At 42.3% G+C, this 23,386-nt stretch overlaps 1 protein-coding gene across 1 annotated transcript in view; it reads right to left on the bottom strand.

Annotated features, from left to right (window-relative positions):
- The window catches only part of KCNT2 (potassium sodium-activated channel subfamily T member 2), a 422,637-nt gene that overhangs the window by 70,592 nt on the left and 328,659 nt on the right, over positions 1-23,386 (bottom strand). The window contains exon 20 of the mRNA XM_065936707.1: positions 22,737-22,871. Within this exon, the coding sequence (XP_065792779.1) occupies positions 22,737-22,871 (135 nt within the window). The remainder of the gene's footprint in view (positions 1-22,736; positions 22,872-23,386) is intronic.

The following is a 23,386-nucleotide window of genomic DNA, read 5'->3' as shown; positions in this document are numbered from 1 at the left end:
AAAGAGTCAGACACGACTGAGCGACTTTACTTTTTAAGGCCACTTAAAAAATTCCTTCTGGTAGCTGCACCCTTGCCTAGACCTCAGGCTCTAGAACTGACTGAAATATGCAGGACAGAAACATCTGGTCAGTCGCTCAGAAACAAGTCATCTCCAGCTGACCTTTTATTTTTTAAAGATTCTTTTTTATGTGGTCCATTTTTAAAGTTGTTATTGAATTTGTTGCAATATTTACGTTTTGGCCTTTTGGCCATGAAGCATGTGGCATCCTACCTCCCTGACAAGGGATGGAACCTACATCCCATGCATTGGAAGGTGAAGTCTTTTTTTGGGGGGGGCAGGGGGGGGCGTGAAGTCTTCCTTCACTGGATCACCAGGGAAGTTGATCTTACTGTCATTATCTGCCGGGTCCAGGAGGGAGGGCACTGTTACCACATGCACCTGAGAACTTGATCTGATGTCTTAGAGAGGAACTGATCTTCCCCAGGACCATGAGATCACCCCTCTCCTCAGATCTAATTCCATAAAAGTGATGGATGCTTTACCAGAATGAAAGTCTCCCTCCTTCTGGGAGTGAGAGGGCTCCCTGCAGGTTTGCTGGGATTTTCCCAAGGGGCCCTGAAGTCAGTTTCCACTGGGCTTAATCATCCTCTCATTTAAGATCTAAACAATGCTTAAAAATGCTTAATTTCAGAGTTATCTGTGAAAAGTGTATGCCATCTTGGTGATGTTAGGTAGTTAGAATAGGAAACAGTAGTCCAGAATGGTGGTGGCTAAAAGATAAGGAAGGGAAAAGCCTACGAAAATAGAACAAAGGAAGGTCCATAGAACAAAGGAAGACTCAAGGACCGGAGTGAGGACCTCAGGTAGAACAAACAATTCTCCTGGCTAGCCCAGTTTACACAGGGCAAGCCCAGGGGGAGAAAAAACGTATAAAAAGAGGAGACAAAGGGCCGGGGGTCTCTCTCTCTCCCGCACGCTGGATTGCGTCTTTGGGTCAGCATGACATCACGCCTCAAGGATCGATTCTCCTGCTATTTTCTAAATAAAATAGAGCTGTAACATGAAGCTGTAACACTGATTTGTTTAAGAGCTATAACACGGTCTGTTTGAGACCTGAGAGCTATAACACGGTCTGTCCAAGACCCGAGAGCTGTGAGGCGCCAAGGGTTTTAATGCCTGTCACTCCAAATCTTTGTTGTGACGAGACAGAACCGAGGAGCATACACTCGCCTGACATCTATGGTGGCTGACTCTGGTTTAACCTGGCTGAAACAACCTCAGCACGCCCCCATGAGGAGGAGGCCAAGCACAGCAGGAACCCAACTCTGCGAAGCTCCAGTGGTTGAAGCAGAACACGAAGAAAACCCAGCGCTGGGGAAGTGACAACAGGCCCATCGTGCTGGAAACCGGGACAGCAAAAAACGAACTCAGCAGAAAGCTCACACAGCTCAGCCTCAGATTCCAGAAGACCTCTGGTTAAGGTAGGAGGTCCTCGCTCCTATGGCTGGAGGGATATGCCTAACAAAATCTTAATTCCTTTGCAATCTCTCATTTCTTGTTTCCTCAAACGCCCCCAGGAACAGGCCAGTGGCAGTGGGTGCAATTGAGGGACTCTGGAGAGGCTACTCCTTGGTATGTCCCAAAGGCACTATCTGTTGAACCCCAGTAGCTGTTACCCAAGCCGGTACGGGTTCTTCTGTCCTTAATCTTCTTTGTGCCAAGGATCAGGCTAATGAAAACTGAGCACAGGCCAGGTATTTAGCAGATTTTCCTGCAGGCTATGAACGGGAGTCCTTGGCATGTTTTTCCCACTGCTTTTTCCTCCTGTCCTTCAGCTCTCTCCCGGAACTAGAGCCCGGCCAAAACCCATGAAGCTCAGGTTCTGATGTCTCATTGCAAAAATTCAGTGAGAGACAATGCTATAGGTAACAGGTAGATTTGTTAGGATTCAGAGAGAAGTGCACTCTGCCGTGTGGGCCATTGCAGAGGGCAAGGGCTTGGGCCATGGAATACAGCCTGCCTAGGTTTTGCTAGCAGGGTGAATTCATATGCAGCCATTGGGGAACCGCCCACTCCTTTGTCTTTTAACAGTGCCTTAGAGCTGTCCTGCCCCCTCTGTGTGTGTCTTTTGGCTTACAGATTGGGGATTAAGGTTAACTTGAATTTGACTTGTCATCTTGGGCCCAATTGATTTTAATTGATTTGCATTATGCCCTTGTGCTATGTCATTCTTCCAAAGGCTGTGCCCTGCCCCCTTCCCTCCTGTTTCCTGCTCTTTTCCTCAGCCCCATCCGGGACCACAATGTTGCCTCTACAATCTTCTGGAGGGACAACCAGAAAATAGCTGGCCCTTGGGAGGGAAATACTATATAATACCCAACCCCTCTAGATATTCAGCCCCTCATCCTCCATGTTTCCTACAATATGTGCAACAACAGCATCTCTCAGTGAACCCGCTAGGGTGGGCGAAGGGCACAAAATGTCTGCTAGAAGTCCATCAGTTGGCATCCCTTCAAAGGCAATTGGGCTCCCAGGGATACCGCTTGCCACTTTGGGAGTTAGCCCTGCAGGCCATTTGGGCCCAAACCCTAACCACTCTTCTCCCAAAGTTACAAATATACCCCTGGACCAAGTCTCCACTCCGCTTTTAAGGAACATCTGGTCTGTTGCCTCTTACCAATTTGTTCTTGAGCCAATTACTAATTCCTACAATCTAACTCCTACAATTACTAACTCCTACAAGGGACCCTGCCCCCTTGTAGGCAACATTGCTCCACCCAGCCTAGTATTTAAAATACCTTAATGCTCCTGACAGGACCAGATAACCCACTCCTTTGTCACTACTGTTATTACCTAAAGTGGGCCTATGACAACGAAATGTTTACCATTGGAGACACCCTAACCTGCTCTTATGGAGGACTAGGTGAGGAAATCAGTGACTTACAATCCCTTAGAGAAGTAAGAGGATAAGGCTTATGACTGCTGCACTGTTTCCCAGTCTCAGGGCACAGGCTTGGATTGTTTTACATCATGATATCTATTCCCATCCATGGTGGACAAACCAGCAATGAGTTAAGATTACAACCCCTAAATCCTACCCAGCACTGGTCACACTGGAGGCCTTGTGGATGCCCAACTCCAGTCTGGGGGTCCCAGGAGGTCAACCTGCCTTGACCTGCCTAAGGATCTGGTCCTTGAAAGGTTGTCACGCCTCAACCTGATTGGGGATCCGCCAGTTCAGGAGTCCCAGGAGGTCGTCATGCCTCGACTTGCCCAGGGACACAATTCTCGGGAGGCCGCCATGTCTCAATCTTCCTGGGGATTCGAGCTTCAGGAAGCTGTCACATCTCAGCCTGCCTGGGGATCTGCACCCTGACCCAGGGACACCTGGCTCTCAGGTTGCAGCAGTACTGGGTAGGATAAGCTTCAGAAAGCCTCACCCTGATGGAAGTCCACCCATGGAAATAAAAGGAAGCCTATTACTTGTGGGACTGTGCCCAGTCTCAGCAATAACTCAGGAGCCCAAACCCCATTGCCTTTCTGGAAAGGCTAAAAGAGGCCTCCAAAAGTTTACCAACCTGGACTTAGACTCTTACAAGGGACAGGTGATTTTAAAGGACAAATTCCTGTCCCAATGTGCATCAGATATCAGAATTAAGTTACAACAGCTACAGCAACAAGACCCTGCTTCCTCTTTAGATGAGATGGTCCAGACAGCCACCAATACCTTTTATAACAGAGAACAGGAGAAGGAGGCCAAGGCCCAGGAAAGGGAAAGAAGGAACGAGACAAGGCATGCCCAGATGCTGGCCACCCTCCAGGGAAGCCCTATGGCAAACCCCGAGTCCTTGAAGGACAAGGCCTGAGTCAAATGCCTAATCTGTAGACAGGCAGGGCATTGGGCCATAGAGTGTCCAGACCATGACAAGTCTCCTAAAATGGCTTGCTACAAATGCCATCAACTGGGACATTGGGTGGCACTCTGCCCTGGGGGCCCAAGAGCCTCAGGGTCAAGAACAAAGCCTTCCCTCATGATGGTTCAACAAGACTGAAGTGGCCTGCTCCAGTCAGCCTGCCTGTCACAGATAACCATCATGGGGCTGGAGCCAAGGGTGCAACTGGATGTGGCAAGTAAGTCCAAGAATTTCTTGGTTGACACGGGGGCTACTTACTCTGTTTTGATCTCCTACTCTGGAGACTTCTCCTCCCAAACTTGTACCATTTTGGATGCTACAGGAAAAGCAAGTACTAAAAGATTCACCTAAGCACTTATTTGTTGCTGGGGTGGACAAATATTTTCCCACCAGTTTCTGGTGGTCCCTGAGTGTCCTACTCCCTTATTGGGAAGAGATATACTCACTAGACTGGGGACCACCCTTGTGATGGGAAGCTTTTCAGCCCCTAGAGCCCTACAGCTTCTGTTTACTACTGAAGAACCCATTACAGCTTCTCCAAAAGAGAGGGACCAAAAACTATGGGAGGACAAAATTAAACCCCAGGTGTGGGACCAGGGGATTCCTGGACAAGTCCACCAAGCTGAACCAGTCATCATTGTCCTCCAAGATCCCACTCGGTTTCCTAACTGGGGGAGGGGGGTACTACAGTCTTTAATAAATAAATTCCTTGCTTGTGGGCTATTGGTCCCCAACAATTCATCATTTAAATCCTCTCAGTAAAGAAAAAGGATGGAACCTAGTGAATGGTTCAAGATCTCTGGATCATAAATGAAGCTGTGGTCCCCCTCCATCCCACAGTACCCAATCCCTATGTAATCTTGGGAAAAAACCCACCCAGTGCCAAGCAGTTTACAGTCTTGGACCTCAAAGATGCTTTTTTTTTTTTTTTTTTTTTGCACACCATTGGCTAAAGAATCCTAATATCTTTTTGCCTTTGAGTGGGAGGCCCCAGGAGAAAAATACCAACAGATGACTTGGACAGTATTACCTCAGGGGTTCAGAGATAGCCCCCACTTATTTGGACAGACCCTTAGCTGGGACCTCCTAAATCTGGACCTGGGACCTAATGGGAAAATATTACAATATGTAGATGACCTACTAATCTGCTCTCCAGATGAGAAAAATGCCCAACAACATGCAATTCAGGTTCTAAACTTTTTGGCAGAAAGGGGATATAAAGTCTCCCATGCTAAGACACAGATGGTCAAGACAAAGGTCAATTACCTGGGAGTTCAGACTACACACGGGTCTAGGAGGCTGTCTTCTGGTCGGGTACAAGGACTCCTCCAGTTGCCCTCCCCCACGACTCAAAAACAATTGTGAACTTTCCTGGGGCTAACTGGGTACTGTATAATCTGGATATCCAACTATGGTCTAATTGCCCAGCCCTTATATGAAAGCTTAAAGGGATGGGATGATTCAATCCCACTGATGTGGGGAACTCCTCAAAAGAAGGCAGAGGATACACTAAAATAGGCCTTAACTTAGGCACCTGCCTTGAGGTTGCCAGACCCAGAAGAAGCATTCCAACTTTATGTCCATGAAAGAGAGGGAATAGCTTGGGAGTGTTAACTCAAAGGTTGGGATCTGAGCCCCAGCCTGTATATTACTTATCCAAAAGGCTCGATACAACCGCCTGAGGCTGCCCGCGCCACTCCCCCCTCCCCCACGCCTTCGAAATATTGCAGCTATTGCAATCATGATAAAAGATGCTTTAAGACTCTCCTTTGGGGGCAAACTAACTATTTTTACCAGCTACCAAGTAAAACAACTCCTAAATGGGAGAGGCCACTTATGGATGTCTGATCAAAGAATCCTCAGATCAAGTAATGCTGATGGAAAATCCAGGCCTCACTCTATCCCCTTGTGAGGTTCTTAACCCAGCCACCCTCCTGCCTACCCCCGAGGGCTCTCTCCCCTTTCACTCTTATTTAAAAACCTTGGGCCACTGGACAAAACCCTGAGAGGGACTGTTGGAAGATCCTCTGACCAATCCTGAGGAAATCTGGTACACTGATGGAAGCAGCTTTGTCTTAGATGGAAAAAGAAGAGCCGGATATGCAGCAGTCTCCAACTTTTAGATCATAGAGGTTAAGCCTCTGCCATCAGGTACTTCAGCCCAATTAGCTGAGCTCACAGCCCTGACTCGAGCTTTAGAGCTTGGAAAAGGGAAAAGAATAGCCAATTACACTGACGCCAAGTATGCCTTTCTCATGCTATATGCATATGTTGCTATTTGAAAAGAAAGGGGCCACTTGACCACCCGAGGGTCCCCAATCAAATATGGTGATCAAATCCTTAGACTCTTGGAGGCAGTCCACCTGCCCACTGAGGTTTCAGTCTCCCACTGTAAAGGACACCAAACTGGGAGCACAGAAGTGGCACGAGGGAACCAAGCAGCTGATCAGGCAGCTAAGAGAGCAGCATTACAGAACCATGACCTAAGAGGGATTGCCACCCTAGTTCCACAGACTAACTTGCCAGAAACTCCTTTATATACTGAAGGTGAGACTCCTAAAGCTAAGAGTGAGGGCTTTCAAGAAGATCATATGGAGTGGTTCCAAATGGAGGGGCTCCTTTTTCTGCCTGGGAACCTCCAATGGAAGTTAGTTAACTCCTTACATGCCACCATTCATTAAGGGGAAAAGGCTCTCCAAAGATTACTAGAAAGGTCTTTCAGAGGAACAAGCCTCCAAACAACAATAAGACAAGTGGTCTCCTCCTGTCCCACTTGCCAATTAAACAATCCCCAAGGAGCTCAAAGACCAAAGCTGGCCCAGCCCGTACAATGACAGGCTATCCAGTGGGGTCTATCCAGGGGAGGACTGGCAGATGGACTTCACCCAGATGCCAGTTTCTCAGGGTATAAATACCTATTAGTCATGATAAATACATTCACAGGATAGATCGAAGGCTTTCCCACCCAGATTGAGAAGGCTGAGGAGGTGGTAAAAAACTGCTCCATGAAACCACTCCAAGGTTTGGTCTGCCCACGTCATTACAATGTGACAATGGGACATCATTTACTTCTAAGGTCACCCAAGGGGTCTCTAAAGCATTGGGCATTACTTATTATCTCCATTGTGCCTGTAGGCCTCAGTCTTCAGGAACAGTAGAAGGAGCCAACCAATTCTTGAAAGCAGTGATTAAAAAGATAACCCAGGAAACCTCCCTGGGATGGAAGGAGGCTTTACCAATAGCTCTCCTCTGCACCTGTATTGCCCCTAAGGAACAGATTGGTCTTAGTCCTTATGGGAGACCTTTTGTTTATGTCATTGACCTCTTCCTAGATCCAGAGGTTCAGACCCTCCAGTCTTATACCATGGCCATTGGACAATTCCAACAGGATATATGCTTGTGGGGTGTGAACCAGGACCCAAAAGATTCTAAGGAGTCACCACTATATGCTCCAGGGACTCAAGTCCTAACTAAAGTCTGGAAAGATGGGTCCCCAAAGGCTCAACTCCAGCACACATGGAAGGGCCCCTACCCTGTAATACTTTCTACTCCCACAGCAGTCAAGGTACCAGGACACAACTCCTGGATTCACTACTCACGAGTCAAGCCATGGAAGAAAACAGAAGAGGACACTCAATATACCTGTGAGCTCCTGGGAGATCTCAGATACCTATTCAGGACCACAAATAAGTGCCATTCTAATGAACACCTCCAAAATCTGGTTTCTGGAGATAAGATTTCTCAGGATAGCTCTAAAGAGCCAACAGAGCTTGGCAGAGATTGTACTCCAAAACAGACAGGAGATAGATACTCTGATCCCTGAACAGGGAGGGACTTGAGTCATACTGGCGATGGGAATTTGGGGTTGGCTAATGCCCCTACTAGTCCTTGTTATGCCATAGTGATGCTGCTTATGATTGCTCCATGTATTATCAATTGTCTAAACTGTTTTGTCTCTGTCCAGGTCAACAAGCTGCAACATGTACTGCCAGTTCAACAAAGATAAAAAACTACAGCTGACCATGGAAAATATCACTCATCCTTAGATGGACACCACTATAAGGACTCTGAGGCCTGAGACTAGCAAGAGGGGGAGGCCCAGTGCCCCTCACTGTCTCAGTTCGCAGAAAGTAGCCAGAAAGACCTCGACGCCCCTATTCCCAAAGAATTGGGCCTCCCATCTCTTGAGGGGCAAATGTTAGGTAGTTAGAATAAGAAACAGGAGTCCGGAATGGTGGTGGCTAAAAGATAGAAAAAACAGGTAGAAAAAACAACACTCCTGGCTAGCCCAATTTACATGGGGCAGGCCCAGGGTAGGAAAAAAAACATATAAAAAGAGGAGCCAAAGGGCCAGGAGTCTCCTTCTCTCTCTCCTGCGTGCTGGTTCGTGACTTTGGGTCGGCATACCCTCACGCCTGGAGGATGGATTCTCCTGCTACTTTCTAAGTAGAATAGAGCTGTAACACGCAGCTGTAACACTGATTTGTCTAAGAGCTATAACACGGTCTGTTTGAGACCTGAGAGCTATAACACGGTCTGTCCAAGACCCAAGAGCTATGACGCCCTGAGGGTTTTAATGCCCGTCGCTCCAAATCTTTGTTGTGATGAGACAGAATCAAGGAGCATGCACTCGCCTGACAGTTACATTGCTGTAACAGTACTGATGCTTACCTAATCAAAAGATTTGAAAATTATGGTATCATTAGGTGTCTGATGAGATCTACACTTTGTGAGAATCAATATAACCAGAATTTCATGGCCTCACCTCCATTTTGAGAGCAAATATTATTAAACTGGGTTGGAAAAAATTTTGTTCAGATTTTCCCATAAATAAGTTAAGTATGGGGTTTCCCAGGTGGTGCAGCAGTAAAGAATTCACTTGCCAATGCAGAGAGTGCAAGAGACATGGGTTCGATCCCTAGGTTAAGGAGATCCCCTGGAGTAGGAGATGGCAATTCTCTCCAGTATTCTTGCCTGGAGAATCCCATGGACAGAGGAACCTGGCAGGCCACAATCCACGGGGTTGCAAAGAATCGGACACCACTGAGCATGCATGCACACAGTTTTTGGAGGAAACACTGTATAATCTGTATTCCACATGACTTTCTTTTAGAAGCTCTATTCTTCTCCCTCAAATTCACCAACGTGCATACATTTGATAAAAAGTTCATTTTTTCAGACACTTCTGAAAAATTAGAAGGGTGAGTTAGCAAGTGAAAGTCACTCAGTCATGTCTGGCTCTTTGTGACCACATGAACTGCAGCCCACCAGGCTCCTCTGCCCATGGAATTCTTCAGGCAAGAATACAGGAGTAGGGTACTATTCTCTTCTCCGGGGATCTTCCTGACCCAGGGATTGAAACTGGGTCTCCTGCATTGTAGACAGATTCTTTACCATCTAAGCCACCAGGGAAACCTGAGAAATTAGAAGAGTGGCCTGATGGCAAAAAATATCAATTGACTTTTGGGCTGGTACCACTCCATCCAGTAAGCCTAGGAAATGCCACAAACCGACAAATCTCATACCATCTGGAAGTTTCAAAAGTCTTCATTTAAGAAATATTTTAAAACAACCATGTCACTAAAGATAGTTTCCATCTTATGGCCTGTCACAGACAATATTCAACAATCCCACACAGCAGAAACTAAAATGAATACATAATAGTAGCAAAATGGGCAGTGAAGATAAAGCAGAAATCTCATTTAGAGAATAAATGGCATATCCATGATATGAGCTTCTGGAAAGGAAAATTAACTGACCTAAGGTGTTCCTCTTTGTTCAGTTTTTTAAAAGCTCTTTTGGAAGTTAAAAAAAAAAAAAAAGTCCAAAACTCAATAACACATGAAATCTAAAGGGCATTATTCTTAGAGTTTTCTTTGCATTAACTCATGCAATCTACAGAACATCAGGTAGAGACCTCCTCGTTCTGTGTTTCTGTCTGCACCTCCTGTTCCCTGGGAGGAGATGGGGACCTATGGCTCACCCCTGACTCTGCCTACTCAGTATCTCTGGGTCTGCGCTGGTCTGAGCCAGGCCGTGGGGTGAGCTCAGCCATACGGGGCGGGCCCAGTGATTGTCTAGCAGGGCCCCTGATCAGACTCCTCTCTCTGCCAGGCACCAGCCCTGCACAGCTCTGCCTAATGTGGGGATCAGCATCTGCCAGATGGAGATCTACTATGATTACCTCTACTTTCAATAAATAGGTAGGTAGTAAAAGAAATTCAGATGACACAAATAAAAAGGAGTAGTATTAAGAATATCTAACAACATGTTAGAGTTTCTAACTTAAACTTTTGTAATCTCTACTTCTGTATCTACCCCTCAATAGTAGTTGTTAGATCATAATTTTATTACTGTGGTTTCAATTTACTGAGGACAATATTTAGCATCTGATTTAGTAAATAAATATCAAGTATTTGCTATTGGAAAACTCTGGTTTCCAAGAGATTTAAAAAAAAAAGTATAATGTTAAATCCCTGCCTGTGGTTTAGACTTTATGATGTAACAGAAAAAAAAAACTGCAAAAAATTCATAAATTATATGAATGCATATATTTTTCTAAGGATGCTAAAAGTGGCTGACTGAAATCTGTGGTCCACAAATTAAATATGAACATCTTGGAAGGTGCTGAGATGCGCAGGCAGGGAAGGAATTTCTGAGGAAACAAAGCTCTCAACAAGTAAAGAATGCATCTCATATTTTAGAAATTTTTATTTTCTCTGAGAAATATGAATTTTTCTTTCACATGTTATTTTTGAATTTTAGACAAGTTTTTGATTATTTGAATTTTTTTCTTTATAATCCTTTTCTAACAAAATACATCAAATATCTACATACAGAGTGCTGTGTCTGACTCTTTACAATCCTATGGACTGTAACCCACCAGTCTCCTCTGTCCATATATATATGTAGACAGATATATTTGAGGCTTTATTAAGAGACAGTGATAAAATATTTCAGTGATCCAGTCACTGTGTTTAAGTGACTTCTAGAATTGAAATTAGATAGGACAACAAAATTTATGTGATGTGTCATTTCTGTTCTAAATAATTGAATGTACTCCGTTTATGTTACTTTAAACTGAAAACCTGAGTGAGTTATCTAGCCTGCCACCTAGTGAAAACTTAGAACTAATAGCACTTAAATAATGAAATATTTTATTGCAGTGTCCTTCAAATCCACAAAATATTAACTGTATTGAATTATAACACATCATATTTACAAATTTGATTGCTTAAGAGATTTAATTATATACCTTTAAAATACTGACACTGTACACATATTTCTGAACTTTAACATGACTTAAGTATATTTTGAATATATAACATTTTAGAAATAAAATGACATAAGATGAGAAGTGAAAGGAAAAGGAGAAGAGGAAAGCTATACCCATCTGAATGCAGAGATTCACAGAATAACAAGGAGAGATAATAAAGTCATAAGTGAACAAGGCAAAAAAAATACAGGAAATCCATAAAATGGGGAAGACTAGAGATCTTTCCAAGAAAATTGGAGGTACTGAGAGAATATTTCATGCAAAGATGGGCACAATAAAGGACAGAAATGGCAAGGACCTAGCAGAAGCAGAAGAGATTAAGAAGAGGTGGCAAGAATATATAAAAGAACTGTACTAAAAGGGTCTTAATGACCCAGATAACCATGATGGTGTGATCACTCACCTAGACTTAGACATCCTGGAATGTGAAGTGAAGTAGGTAGGAAGCACTACTATGAACAAAGCTAGTGGAGATAATGAAATTCCAGCTGAGCTATTTCAAATCCTAAAAGATGATTTTACTAAAGTGCTGCACTCAATATGCCAGCAAATTTGAAAAACTCAGCAGTGGCCACAGGAGTGGAAAAGGTTAGTTTTCATTCCAATCCCAAAGAAGGGCAATGCCAAAGAATGTTCAAATCACCATACAACTGCACTCATTTCACATGGTAGCAAGGTAATGCTCAAAATCTTTACAGCTTGGCTTCAGCAGAATGTGAACCAAGAAATTCCAGATGTACAAGCTGGATTTAGAAGAGAGAGAGGAACCAGATCAAATTGCCAACATTCGTTGGTTCAGAGAGAAAGCAAGGGAATTCCAGAAAAAAACATCTGCTTTTGCCTTACTGACTACTCTAAAGCCTTTGACTGTGTGTAGAAGTGTAGTGTTAGTCGTTCAATCATGCCTGATTCTTTGTCATCCTGGGGACTGCAGCCCATTAGCCTCCTCTGTCCATGGGATTCTCCAAGCAAGAATACTGGAGTGGGTTGCATTCCCTTCTTTAGGGAATTTTCCCAACTCAGGGATCGAACCCAGTTCTCCTGCATTACAGGCGGATTCTTTACTGTCTGAGTTATGGAGAAGTCCTACATGTAAGTGGTTCAGTCATGTCAACTCCTTGGAACCCTTGGACTGTAGGTTCCTCTTCCATGGAATTCTCCAGGCAAGAATACTGAGAGGTTAGCTGTTCCTTCTCCAAGGAATCTTCTTAACCCATGGATCAAACCCAGGTCCCCTGCATTGCAGGTGAATTCTTTAACATCTGAGCCAGTGTGTGGATCACAATACACAGTGGAAAATTCTTCAAGAGATGGAAATACCAGACCACTTTACCTTCCTCTGAGAAACCTGTAAGCAGGTCAAGAAGCAACAGTTAGAACCGGACATGGAAAAACAGACAGCTTCAAATTTGGAAAGGAGTATATCAAGGTTGTACATTGTCACCTTACTTATTTAACTTCTATCCAGAGAAAGAGGAGAGCGAAAAATTGGCTTAAAACTCAGCATTCAGAAAACTAAGATCATGGCATCTGGTCCCATTACTTCATGGCAAATAGATGGGGAAACAATGGAAACAGTGACAGACTTTTGGGGGCTCCAAAATCACTGCAGATGATGATTGCAGCCATGAAACTAAAAGATGCTTGCTCCTTGGAAGGAAAGTTATGACCAACCTAAACAGCTTATTAAAAAACAGAGACATTACTTTGCCAACAAAGGTCCATCTAGTCAAAGCTGTGATTTTTCCAGTAGTCATGTATGGATGTGAGAGTTGGACTATAAAGAAAGCTGAGCAGTGAAGAACTGATGCTTTTGAACTGTGGTGTTGGAAAAGACTCTTGAGACTCCCTTGGACTTCATGGAGACCCAACCAGTCCATCCAAAAGGAAATCAGTCCTGAATATTCATTGGAAGGACTGATGCTGAAGCTGAAACTCCAATAATTTGGCCACCTGATGGGAAGAACTGACTCATTTGAAAAGACCCTGATGCTGGGAAGATTGAAGGTGGGAGGAGAAGGGGACGACAAAGCATGAGATGGTTGGATGGCATCACCGATTCAATGGACATGAGTTTGAGTAAACTCCTGGAGTGGGTGATGGGCAGGGAGGCCCAGCATGCTGCAGTCCATGGAGTTGCAAATAGTCAGACAAGACTGAGCGACTGAACTGAACTGAACTGACGCAGAGTACATCATGGAAAATGCCCAGCTGGATGAATCACAAGCTGGAATCAAGATTGCCAGGAGAAATATCGCCAGCCTCAGATATGTAGATGATACCACTCTAATGGCAGAAAGTGAAGAGGAACTCTTGATGAAGGTGAAGGAGGACAGTGAAAAAGCTGCCTTTAAACTCAACATTCAAAAAGCTAAGATCATGGCATCTAGTCCTATCATATCAAGGCAATAGATGGGGAAAAAATAGAAAAAGTGGCAGATTTTACCATCTTGGGTTCCAAAATCACTGTGGATTCTGACTGTAGCCATGAAATTAAAAACCACTTGCTCCTTGGAAGAAAAGCTATGACAAACCTGGATAGTATATTAAAAAGCAGGGACATCAGTTTCCAGACAAAGTATGTACAATCAAAGCTATGTTTTTTCCAATAGTCATGTAAAGATGTGAGAGTTGGACCATCAAGAAGGCTGAGTGCCAAAGAATTGATGCTTTTGAATTATGGTGCTGGGGAAGACTCTTGAGAGTCCCTTGGACTGCAAGGAGATCAAAGCAGTCAATCCTAAAGGAAATCAACCCTGAACATTCACTGGAAGGACTGATACTGAAACTGAAGCTCCAATACTTTGGCCACCTGATGCATAAAACAGCCAACTCACTGGAAAAGACCATGACGCTGGGAAAGATTAAGGGCAGGAAGAGGAGGGAGTGACAGAGGATGAGATTGCTGGATAGCGTCAGCAACTCAATGGACATGAGTTTGAATAAACTCTGTGAGATAGATAGTGAAGGACAGGGAAGCCTGGTGTGCTGAGTTCATGGGTTCGTAAAGAGTCGGATATGGCTTAGTGACTGAACAACAACAATTCTCTTTTTCCTAGGTACTAGGATCACCATAAAGCAACACAATAACTGAAAATAATGTAATTTGTTCTGTCTAAAACGTTCTACAATTACTTCTCTAGTTAATTGTCTAGTTACATTTTAAAACGACTTAATATTTTCTTTGTATAGTGGAGCAAAACTTGCTACCCGAAAATGGCTTTGGCATTTGAAGTTATCTTTTATTCAAGGCATATTTTGATGTGGCTATTTGAATTTACTCAGTGATATAAATATAATCATGTAAAATATCTATGGACTAGTTACCTGCCTGAATTAATTCATTTAATAAGCAATTCTGAAATGCTCAGGTATGCTAACCAACACAAAGATGAAAACCATACCATACACTCTATTTCACAAGCTGGAAGAACTCTGAGACTAGTTGCATTATATATTAAAGCAAAACAATCAAACATAAGAACATAAAAATCTGGAAAATATTTCTAATATTTAATAAAATATTACTAAGCTAGTGTGTCACTCTATTCAATTTGATCTGTGGTGGCTGGGATTGATGTTTTAAATCACAAGGGGTATATATTACTATGTAAGATATATAGGCACACGTAAATGCACGAGACACCAGTTTTAGACTCTAACTGAATATTGGCACTAAAAGAAATATGAAAACATTTTAATTTTTCACAAACACTTTTAAAACATTTTAGATCTGAGTCTGAGCTGGTTGTTAAATGACTATATAGTAAACAACAGATATCTCTTATATAGAAAAATTTAACCCATGTAAACCAAAGAAAATATTAAAATTTTTTGCACTATATAAAGGAATAACTCTTGCATTGATACATATTCGGCATCAGTATTCTTGAATTACATCATTTCCCAAGTGCCTATGGGTGTCATTTCTTCAGTAAGACTATAATTACTAGTGCCAAGCTAGAAATAACATTCCCTTTTCATTTTTAATTTTAACATGATGTTTTTCCTCCTATAGTCCTGTCAGTTCAAATGCCTTCTAACTGGTTGGCTGTCATTTGCTGTCACTCTTCCTCAAACCATTCTTCACCTTGAGGCTAAAATAATATTTTATTTATTTATTTTTAATTAATTTTAACATTGCTTTACAATTTTGTGTTAGTTTCTACTGTACAGCAAAATTAATTGGCAAAAAAATTTTAAATCCTGTATCTTTCAATAATTTCCTAAATTTCAATATTCCTAAGATAAAACACAGCTCATTAAAGGGTTCTTCAAAGCCATGAGAAGTCTGGCTTCTGATTTCCAATCAGCCTAGGTTGGACTTTCCCCGGGCTCTGCTCCAAGTGCTGCTTGGTTTCTGGAGGCTTGGTATTTGCTGCCCTCTTGTGGAATTCTCTGCTCATCTCTACGCACACTCAGTCTCCTAGTAAAAGTGCGTGTGTGCTCAAGTTACCCAGCTGTGTCTGACTCTTTGTGACCCCGTGGATTGTAGCCCACCAGTCTCCTCTGTCCATGGGATTTCTCAGACAAGAATACTGGAGTGGGTTGCCATTCCCTCCTCGAAGGGATCTTCCTGACCCAGGAATTGAACCTGCGTCTCCTGCGTTGAAGGAGGATTCTTTGCCACTGTGCCTCCTGGGATGCCCTTCTAGTTGAAGACTGAATACCAATTCCTCGGGTAGGCATTCCTTCACCCACTGGACTGGATCACATGATTCTTCTATTTGCTTTCATTAGTTGCCAAACTTATAATCCTTCTAGCTAAATCTTTAAATGATTTGCTTAATACTTTCCTTGTAAAGTGGAGCAAAACTTACCACTTCAAAATGTCTTTGGCATTTGAAATGGTTGTTTTTTATTCAAGGCACATTTCAATGTGCCTATTTAAGTTGAATTTAGGTACTAGCACTTGTTCATAAAAATATGAAAACATTCAACATTTCCCAAATATAAAAAGTGTCTTGTTAGGTAAAACCTCAGCAAAATAAATTTAAATTTAAAAGTGACGACCTGCTTGTCTTTCAGTTTGGAAACTTTTCAAGGAATCTTTGTGCCTGGAAGACTCACCTGAGTGCTTCTCCGAGATGTGTAAGGAAATGTGCTTAGGCAGGTGGAAGAGAAATTTTAACAGGATCTAAGTTGACAAAGGGGGCTTCCCTGGTGGCTTGGGTCAATGTAAGAGACACAGGAGACACGGGTTCAATTCCCGGGTTTGGAAGATCCCCCTGAGAAAGAAATGGCAACCCACTCTAGTATTCTTGCCTTGGAAATCCCATGGATGGAGGAGCCTGGTGGGCTGCAGTCCAAGGATTTCAAAAGAGTTGGAAAATGACTGAGAAACTAAATAACAACGACACCTTGATAAAGACCTTATCTGCTAATGTCTTCTGTGCTCTGAAATGGTCTTTAGGGGAGCAGGCGGGCCAGCTGCTAGGGATTCCAATAGTCTCTTCTGAGCAAAGCAGTGGAGGGGATCTGGCAACCTCTGGACTAGAGTTCATCCACAGGAAGTTTGCTGCTCTGTGGAGCTACTAAGAGCCCACAAAGGAAAACTCCCCAGGAGAGAGGCATGCATTTGGGTAAGGACCCGCTCAGGTCCTTCTGCAGAGACAACGCATGCTGGCATAAAGCAAGGCTGAGTCTGGAAGTTCCTCTTGTTCTAGCCATCCCAGTACACGCCTCAGGGGCTCTCCCTAAGTGTTTGAGTGTTAACACTTTGCATACTTCGCTCTAGACTTTGTATGCTAAAGACGAATCACTTCCTGGGTGGGCATTTTGGGGCCCAAACAGCAAACAGGCGACTGTCACACTGGATGAAGGTACATTAAGCTGTGTTGTCCAATGTTCAATCACAAAGCTATGTTTCAGATGCAACTCCAGGTGGAAGAGAATTCTCCCCAAACCCCCAGAACACCCTAAATCCTCTTCCACTCCCTACCCAGACACACAAACACTACCAATTAATTAAGGAGACTCTCTTGTTTGCCTTTGGTCTTTGGGGACTAACTCTGGAGGGTCCTCAGACAACCCAGGGAGAAGAGAGCCCTGGTAAGTAAAGCTGTGTGTCCTAGCAAGCTGGGTGGGTAGAAGCTCAAGTGATCAATCTGAGCTTCTGAATAACAAATTCAGCCTTATTCCAGATGGGTCATATCAGCTATATTAGTAAGTTGTGGGCTAGAGCACTCTTAACTTTCATTTCATACTTGAATTCTATCCTGTTTTTATCTCTCATATAAGCACAGATTGAAGATTTTCCTAACATATTCCTTCACAGTTTTAAAAAGCAAAAAATGTAAAACTCAAAAGGCCTCCCATCCAAACAGAATGCCAAGATAATCAAGTTAAAATGGCATGGCTCAAACCGCTACACAGAAATGCTAACATAAAATGTAGCATCACCCTATATAAAGTAACAGCATACAGTAATCTTTATTCATCTAAAACATCCAGATACTAAGGAGATCACAAGATTTGATTGTCTCCTAGAAATAAATAAGCCAAAGAAATAATGCATCTAAATTATTGTCCCAATTTTCTAATTAATAAACTAACCATGATGTCTGCTTACACATTTTGGTGGCCACAGTATTTTAGAAACAGCAATTCAAGTTTTCTTAAAAGACATATTCTTGTGTTAAAAGACACATTCTACTAATAAGTAGAAACTGCCAATTACTATCTGCCTATTACGTACTTCTCAGTAATCATTTCACTTAGTCCTTTCAACAGCCTCGCTTGGCAGGACGATGCAAGAGTTTGGATACATTCAGACTACCTAGATTCAAGTGAAGTTGATGTTAGACTTTGGAACTCTTCCCATTTAAATCCCAAGCTTCATCAATATCAGCTGAATGACTCTTAGGCTATCCCTCATGTTAAAATACTTCAGCATAAACAGGGTGATAGGTTCAGAGTCAGGTTTAAGATAAACTGCAGGTGCAGTTAGCATTTAGCTTCACCCGCCGGCGTGGCTCAGTTTTTGTATTTTGTTTATTTATTTATTTTCATCAGAAAGTGTACATCCTAGAGTTGAAATGGCTTCTATTAGCTATATTTCTGTCAACACTGTGCACCTTACTAATAAACTGATTAGAACTGGCTCTTCTTTGAGGAAATGAATGATGGTCATTAAAATGCAAGGACTGGATGAGATATTTTAGAGATATTATTGCTGAAATAAACTCTAGGTCCAAGATGGAATGGCTCCTGTCCCGGTGCCATTGCCGCAAACCAAAACTTAGATCACATTCCTGTCCTTGTAAATGTCCCCTCAACTAGAAATAGATTACATCAAGTCAGCCAATCCCCCAATGCCAAGCCAACTCTGGGCTCTGTAACTGTTTCCTTATTCATTCTCTATTTGTTTTTATTCCCTGTTTCTTATTCTTTAAGCTATAAAAGCTTACTTCCTCCCACCCCATGGCTCAACAGGTAAAGAATCTGCCTGCAATGCAGGAGATGCAGGAGATGTTGATTCAATCCCTGGGTCAGGAAGACCCCCTGGAGCAGGAAATAGTGACCCACTCCAGTATTCTTGCCTGAGGAATCCCATGGACAGAAGAGCCTGGTGGGCTACAGTCCATGAGGTCACAAAGAGTCAGACATGACTGATGACTAAGCACAGCACAGCATCCCATTTTGCAGTTCTCTGGACCCTTGGGAATGGAGACTGCCCACTTTGTGAAGTGTTAACATTTGTTTGTATTAAATTGTGTTAAATTGTCTTCTTTAATAACTTTTATGGTTTTTCCTGTAGTCACATAAGGATGTGAGAGTTGGACCATCAAGAAGGCTGAGTGCCAAAGAATTGATGTTTTCCAGTTGTGGTGCTGGAGGAGACTCCTGTGAGTCCCTTGGACAGCAAGGAGATCAACCCAGTCAATCCTTTAGGAAACAGACCATGAATATTCATTGCTGCTGCTGCTAAGTCGTTTCAGTCATGTCCGACTCTGTGCAACCCCATAGATGGTAGCCCACCAGGCTGCCCCGTCCCTGGGATTCTCCAGGCAGGAACACTGGAGTGGGTTGCCATTTCCTTCTCCAATGCTAGAAAGTGAAAAGTGAAAGTGAAGTCACTCAGTTGTGTCTGACTCTTCATGACCCCATGGACTGCAGCCTACCAGGCTCCTCCATCCACGGGATTTTCCAGGCAAGAGTACTGGAGTGGGGTGCCATTGGAAGGACTCATATTGAAACTGAAGCTCCAATACTTTGGCCACCTGATACAAACAGTCGACTCATTGGAAAAGACCCTGATGCTGGGCAAGATTGAGGGCAAGAAGAGAAAGGGGCAGCAGATGATGAGGTGGTTAGATAGCATCACTGCCTCAGTGAACATGAATCTGAGCAAACTCCTGGAAATAGTGGGGGACAGATGAACCTGGTATGCTGCAGACCACAGGTTGCAAAGAGCAGGACATGACTTAGCGACTGAACAATAACAACAAATTCATTTTTAACATTATTCCCTCCTGCAAACTCAATGTTTAAGAATCTAGTTCCCTTGAAGATGGGGTCCTAGGCTTTTATCCTAAATAAATGGTCTGCTATCCACTCCCTGCGATTGCACTTCTGAGAGCTTGATGCTTACTATAAGAGTAACTGGAACCTGCCTCTGCAATTTGACATCTGCCTCTAGGAAATTTCATGCAAGGTGTTGGATAAAAAACCTGAAAGCTCAGAAAACTGGGAATAGGAGGAAGAGAGAAAAGGGAAGCAGAGTTGAGACTGGTGTTAGCTTGCAGGAGATCATCAGTGATTGTTTAAAGGATCAGCACAGGACTCTTTATCATGATTGATCTTGGAGCTGAATCTGGGTAAGGAAGGAAGAAGAGCCCTCAGATGACTAAGGACAGTAGGATCAGTGGACAGTAGATTCCAGTGAAAAAGGACGGTTCTGAGTTGGGGATGTGAGAAGAAATGACATAGAAAATAAGAAGCAGTGCTCAGAGAGTTGAATGCAACTCAGAATATAGAGTGGAAACTATTGATTCTCCAATGACATGAGAATGGGTGACTAAAACCAGATATCCAAAGGACCATCTGCCTAGGATTTTTGAAATCATCAAGAATTATGGTAGAAGCAGGGCTGGCAAGAGTCACAGTGAATCAGGAACTGAAAGCTTCAAGAAGTGTGGAAGAGTGACCTCAAGGGTGATGACTGACTGACCAATAAAATGAAACTACCGAGTCTACAATTCTGGTTATTTATCTACATAAATGGTATTCTATATACCATAGGGACATACTTATATCTGGTTCATTTTAAATGATTAATTAGAGACTTTGCATGTCTCAGTAAAATGGGGATTTATTATTCCCTTGACATAAAAATAATTCATTCAGAGCATATATCAAATCAATAGAAATTTCACTATAATACAAATAAAGTCACAGTAAGTTGAAAATTAAAATGGCATGCTTAATTAAAGACCCAGTACCCTCTCCTGCTGAAACTATAATTAGCTTTTGCCAAGCATGAAATAAAACACTATGACTTGACTTTATTCATTGACTATAAATCTCATCCTTCTGCATTAATTTTCTACCCTGTATTTCCTTTTACATTCTCTAGAGGAAAAAAAAAATGCTTATATATAATATGTCATATTTTAAGCATGTGTTATGCTGCTTTTAAAGGTACTACTTATATAACCCAATGACTAGTGAGCTATATTCTAAATGATCTGCCCCATTACAGTGACTTCAGGTAATGTATTACTCCTTCTGAACAGGAGGAGGTTCTGGGCAAGTTCATGGTAGATTTTCCAGGTGCTGGAGAGATTCTATACATACGTGATTTTCTATCAGCACACTGATACTGCAAGAAGAGTTAATTATTCTCCACATGCACTTTATAGGTGAGGGAAGCTGAATTTCAGTGAGGTTAAGAAATACACTCAAAGTCACAGTTAGTAATTTTCTGCAGGAACCTCTGGGATAGATGTCAGATGAAGTTTGTTGCTATATTGTTCCAAGCTCCACAGCTTTTCCACTCTGCCCCAGGGAGGTAATTATATGGTTAATAATTGCAGTAGCTAACATTTATTGGCGGAAGATCTCCTGGAAGAGGGCACGGCAACCCACTCCAGTATTCTTGCCTGGAGAATCCCTATGGACAGAGGAGCCTGGAGGGCTACGGTCCAAAAGGTCACAAAGAGTCAGACATGAGTGACACGACTTAGCACTACACACACAACATGGATTGGGGCTTCCCAGATGGCGCAGTGGTAAAGAATCCGCCTGCCAATGCAGGAGATGTAAGAGACACAGGTTTGATCCCTGGATCAGGACCGTCCCTGGGAAAGGAAATGACAACCCACTCCTGTATTCTTGCCTGGAAAATTCTAAGGACAGAGGAGCCCAGTAGGCTACAGTCCAAGCAGTCACAAAGAGTTGGACACAGCCGAGCACAACATTTACTGAGAAACTGAAAATGACCAGGCAGGTATATGTTGTTGAATCTCCAACAACCTTATGATTAAGACATCAAGATTTAGAGTAGGAAAGGAATTTACCTAAGATCATGTAATAAATAGTCAACCTAAGTGAGACACTAATCTCCACTCTCCTGAATTCTGATCTCCAACTGTAAACAGATAACTACCCTGAATACATGTTCTGCTATAATACGAAGGTATGAAGTGAGGGGAGAAAAAAATAAAGTTCAGGTTGTTTTATTTATTTTCTTAATTTGGCAGCTCACATACTTCCTTTAGACTTATGCAAAACTCATAAAACTGAAATAATGATCTTTTAGATATTTAAATGTTAAATGCTTTTAGAAAGAATCATTCCAAGTGATGCAGATGTTTCAATTTACTGGTGACTCTTTTTTAGAGGTAAATTGACTGTTTTTTTTCTTTATTTTATGAGCCATTTTAAAAAGTCTTTATTGAATTTGCTGTAATACAGAGATTGAACCCACAACCCCTGCATTGGAAGGTGAAGCCTTAACCACTAGACTGCCAGAAAAGTCCCTACTAGTGATTTTGATTTTGCTTGCAGCATGAACTTTTATCTGGTTGGTATTGCACATTCTTACCCAAAGATTACCATAACAGGAATTTGTATCTGGGTGGGCTGAATTAACAAAAGGCAGTAAAACATAGAGAATAAGCTTATGACTTAGCTCCTGAAATGGGTAAATGAGCCTTGCAATCTTTTATTCCTGTTTGTTCAGTATGTAAATGCATACCTTTGGCCTCTGCTAGGCATAAAAGCAAAATTAGAACATGCACAACAAGAAAAAAAAAATCATGACTGCTACTGCACACAATTTTGTTAGAATTTGTTAAACTGTATAAGAAAACAGATGTATTATTCTTTCTATTTTTAAAAGAATTGCTGACCTTGTATTAAAAATTAAATTTCACATAGGACCAGTCACACGTTAGGTCCTAAATAATATCTGTTTTATGATCGAATGAATTTACATAACTTCAGTTTGTGCCTCATGCTCATTCCTTAGCAACAGAGTCAGGTATTTCACAGATGGCTAGCAGTAAGTCAGCGGAAGGGGCGGCTGTCCAGACGTTTACCTGAACAGGGTCTGCACATTGACGATGGTTTTGGCATCCGCCATATAGTCTTCCTCGGCGCTCATGGTGCTTTCTTTGTCCACGACCACCATGTTGGCAGCAAAAGTCACTCCACACCTGAGTAAATCATCTAGGCTTTGATAAAAATCAACAGAGAAAAGTGAACTTTCAATAAATCTCAGTATTAGGATGGTGCTGAAACTCACCTACCCACTCCCCACTCTTATAGGCATAGAGGTTACTCTTATAGGTGGCTTGCACAGAGTGGACACTGAAAGATGTTATGGGAACTAATACAATACAGTATTCCCCAGAGATATGAAATAAATTGCATTTGGGGGTTCTTTATGCTTCATTAGATCTCAATAATTTCAAAGCATATGCATTAAGGATTTCTTTAATAATATTTATGAATTTTATAAATAAAGCCTGAAAACACCAATTTTGCAATCAAACAGAATGAGAGCATGTTAGAATTTTGTTTTTACAGTTAGCATATTATTATTTGCATTTTTTTAAATCTCTGAGGCATTTCTGGTAAGAATAGAAATGAACATATATTAATTTAGATGGTCAAGCCTAACAAGGAAATATATTTATTACAGATATTTATTTTTAAATGTCTATTTATCTGTGTGAAACTATGTTTT

This window comes from Muntiacus reevesi, chromosome 5 (genome assembly GCF_963930625.1).
Source record: "Muntiacus reevesi chromosome 5, mMunRee1.1, whole genome shotgun sequence".
In the NCBI taxonomy this organism is placed as follows: domain Eukaryota; kingdom Metazoa; phylum Chordata; class Mammalia; order Artiodactyla; family Cervidae; genus Muntiacus; species Muntiacus reevesi.
This window is presented reverse-complemented; position numbering and strand designations above follow the sequence as displayed.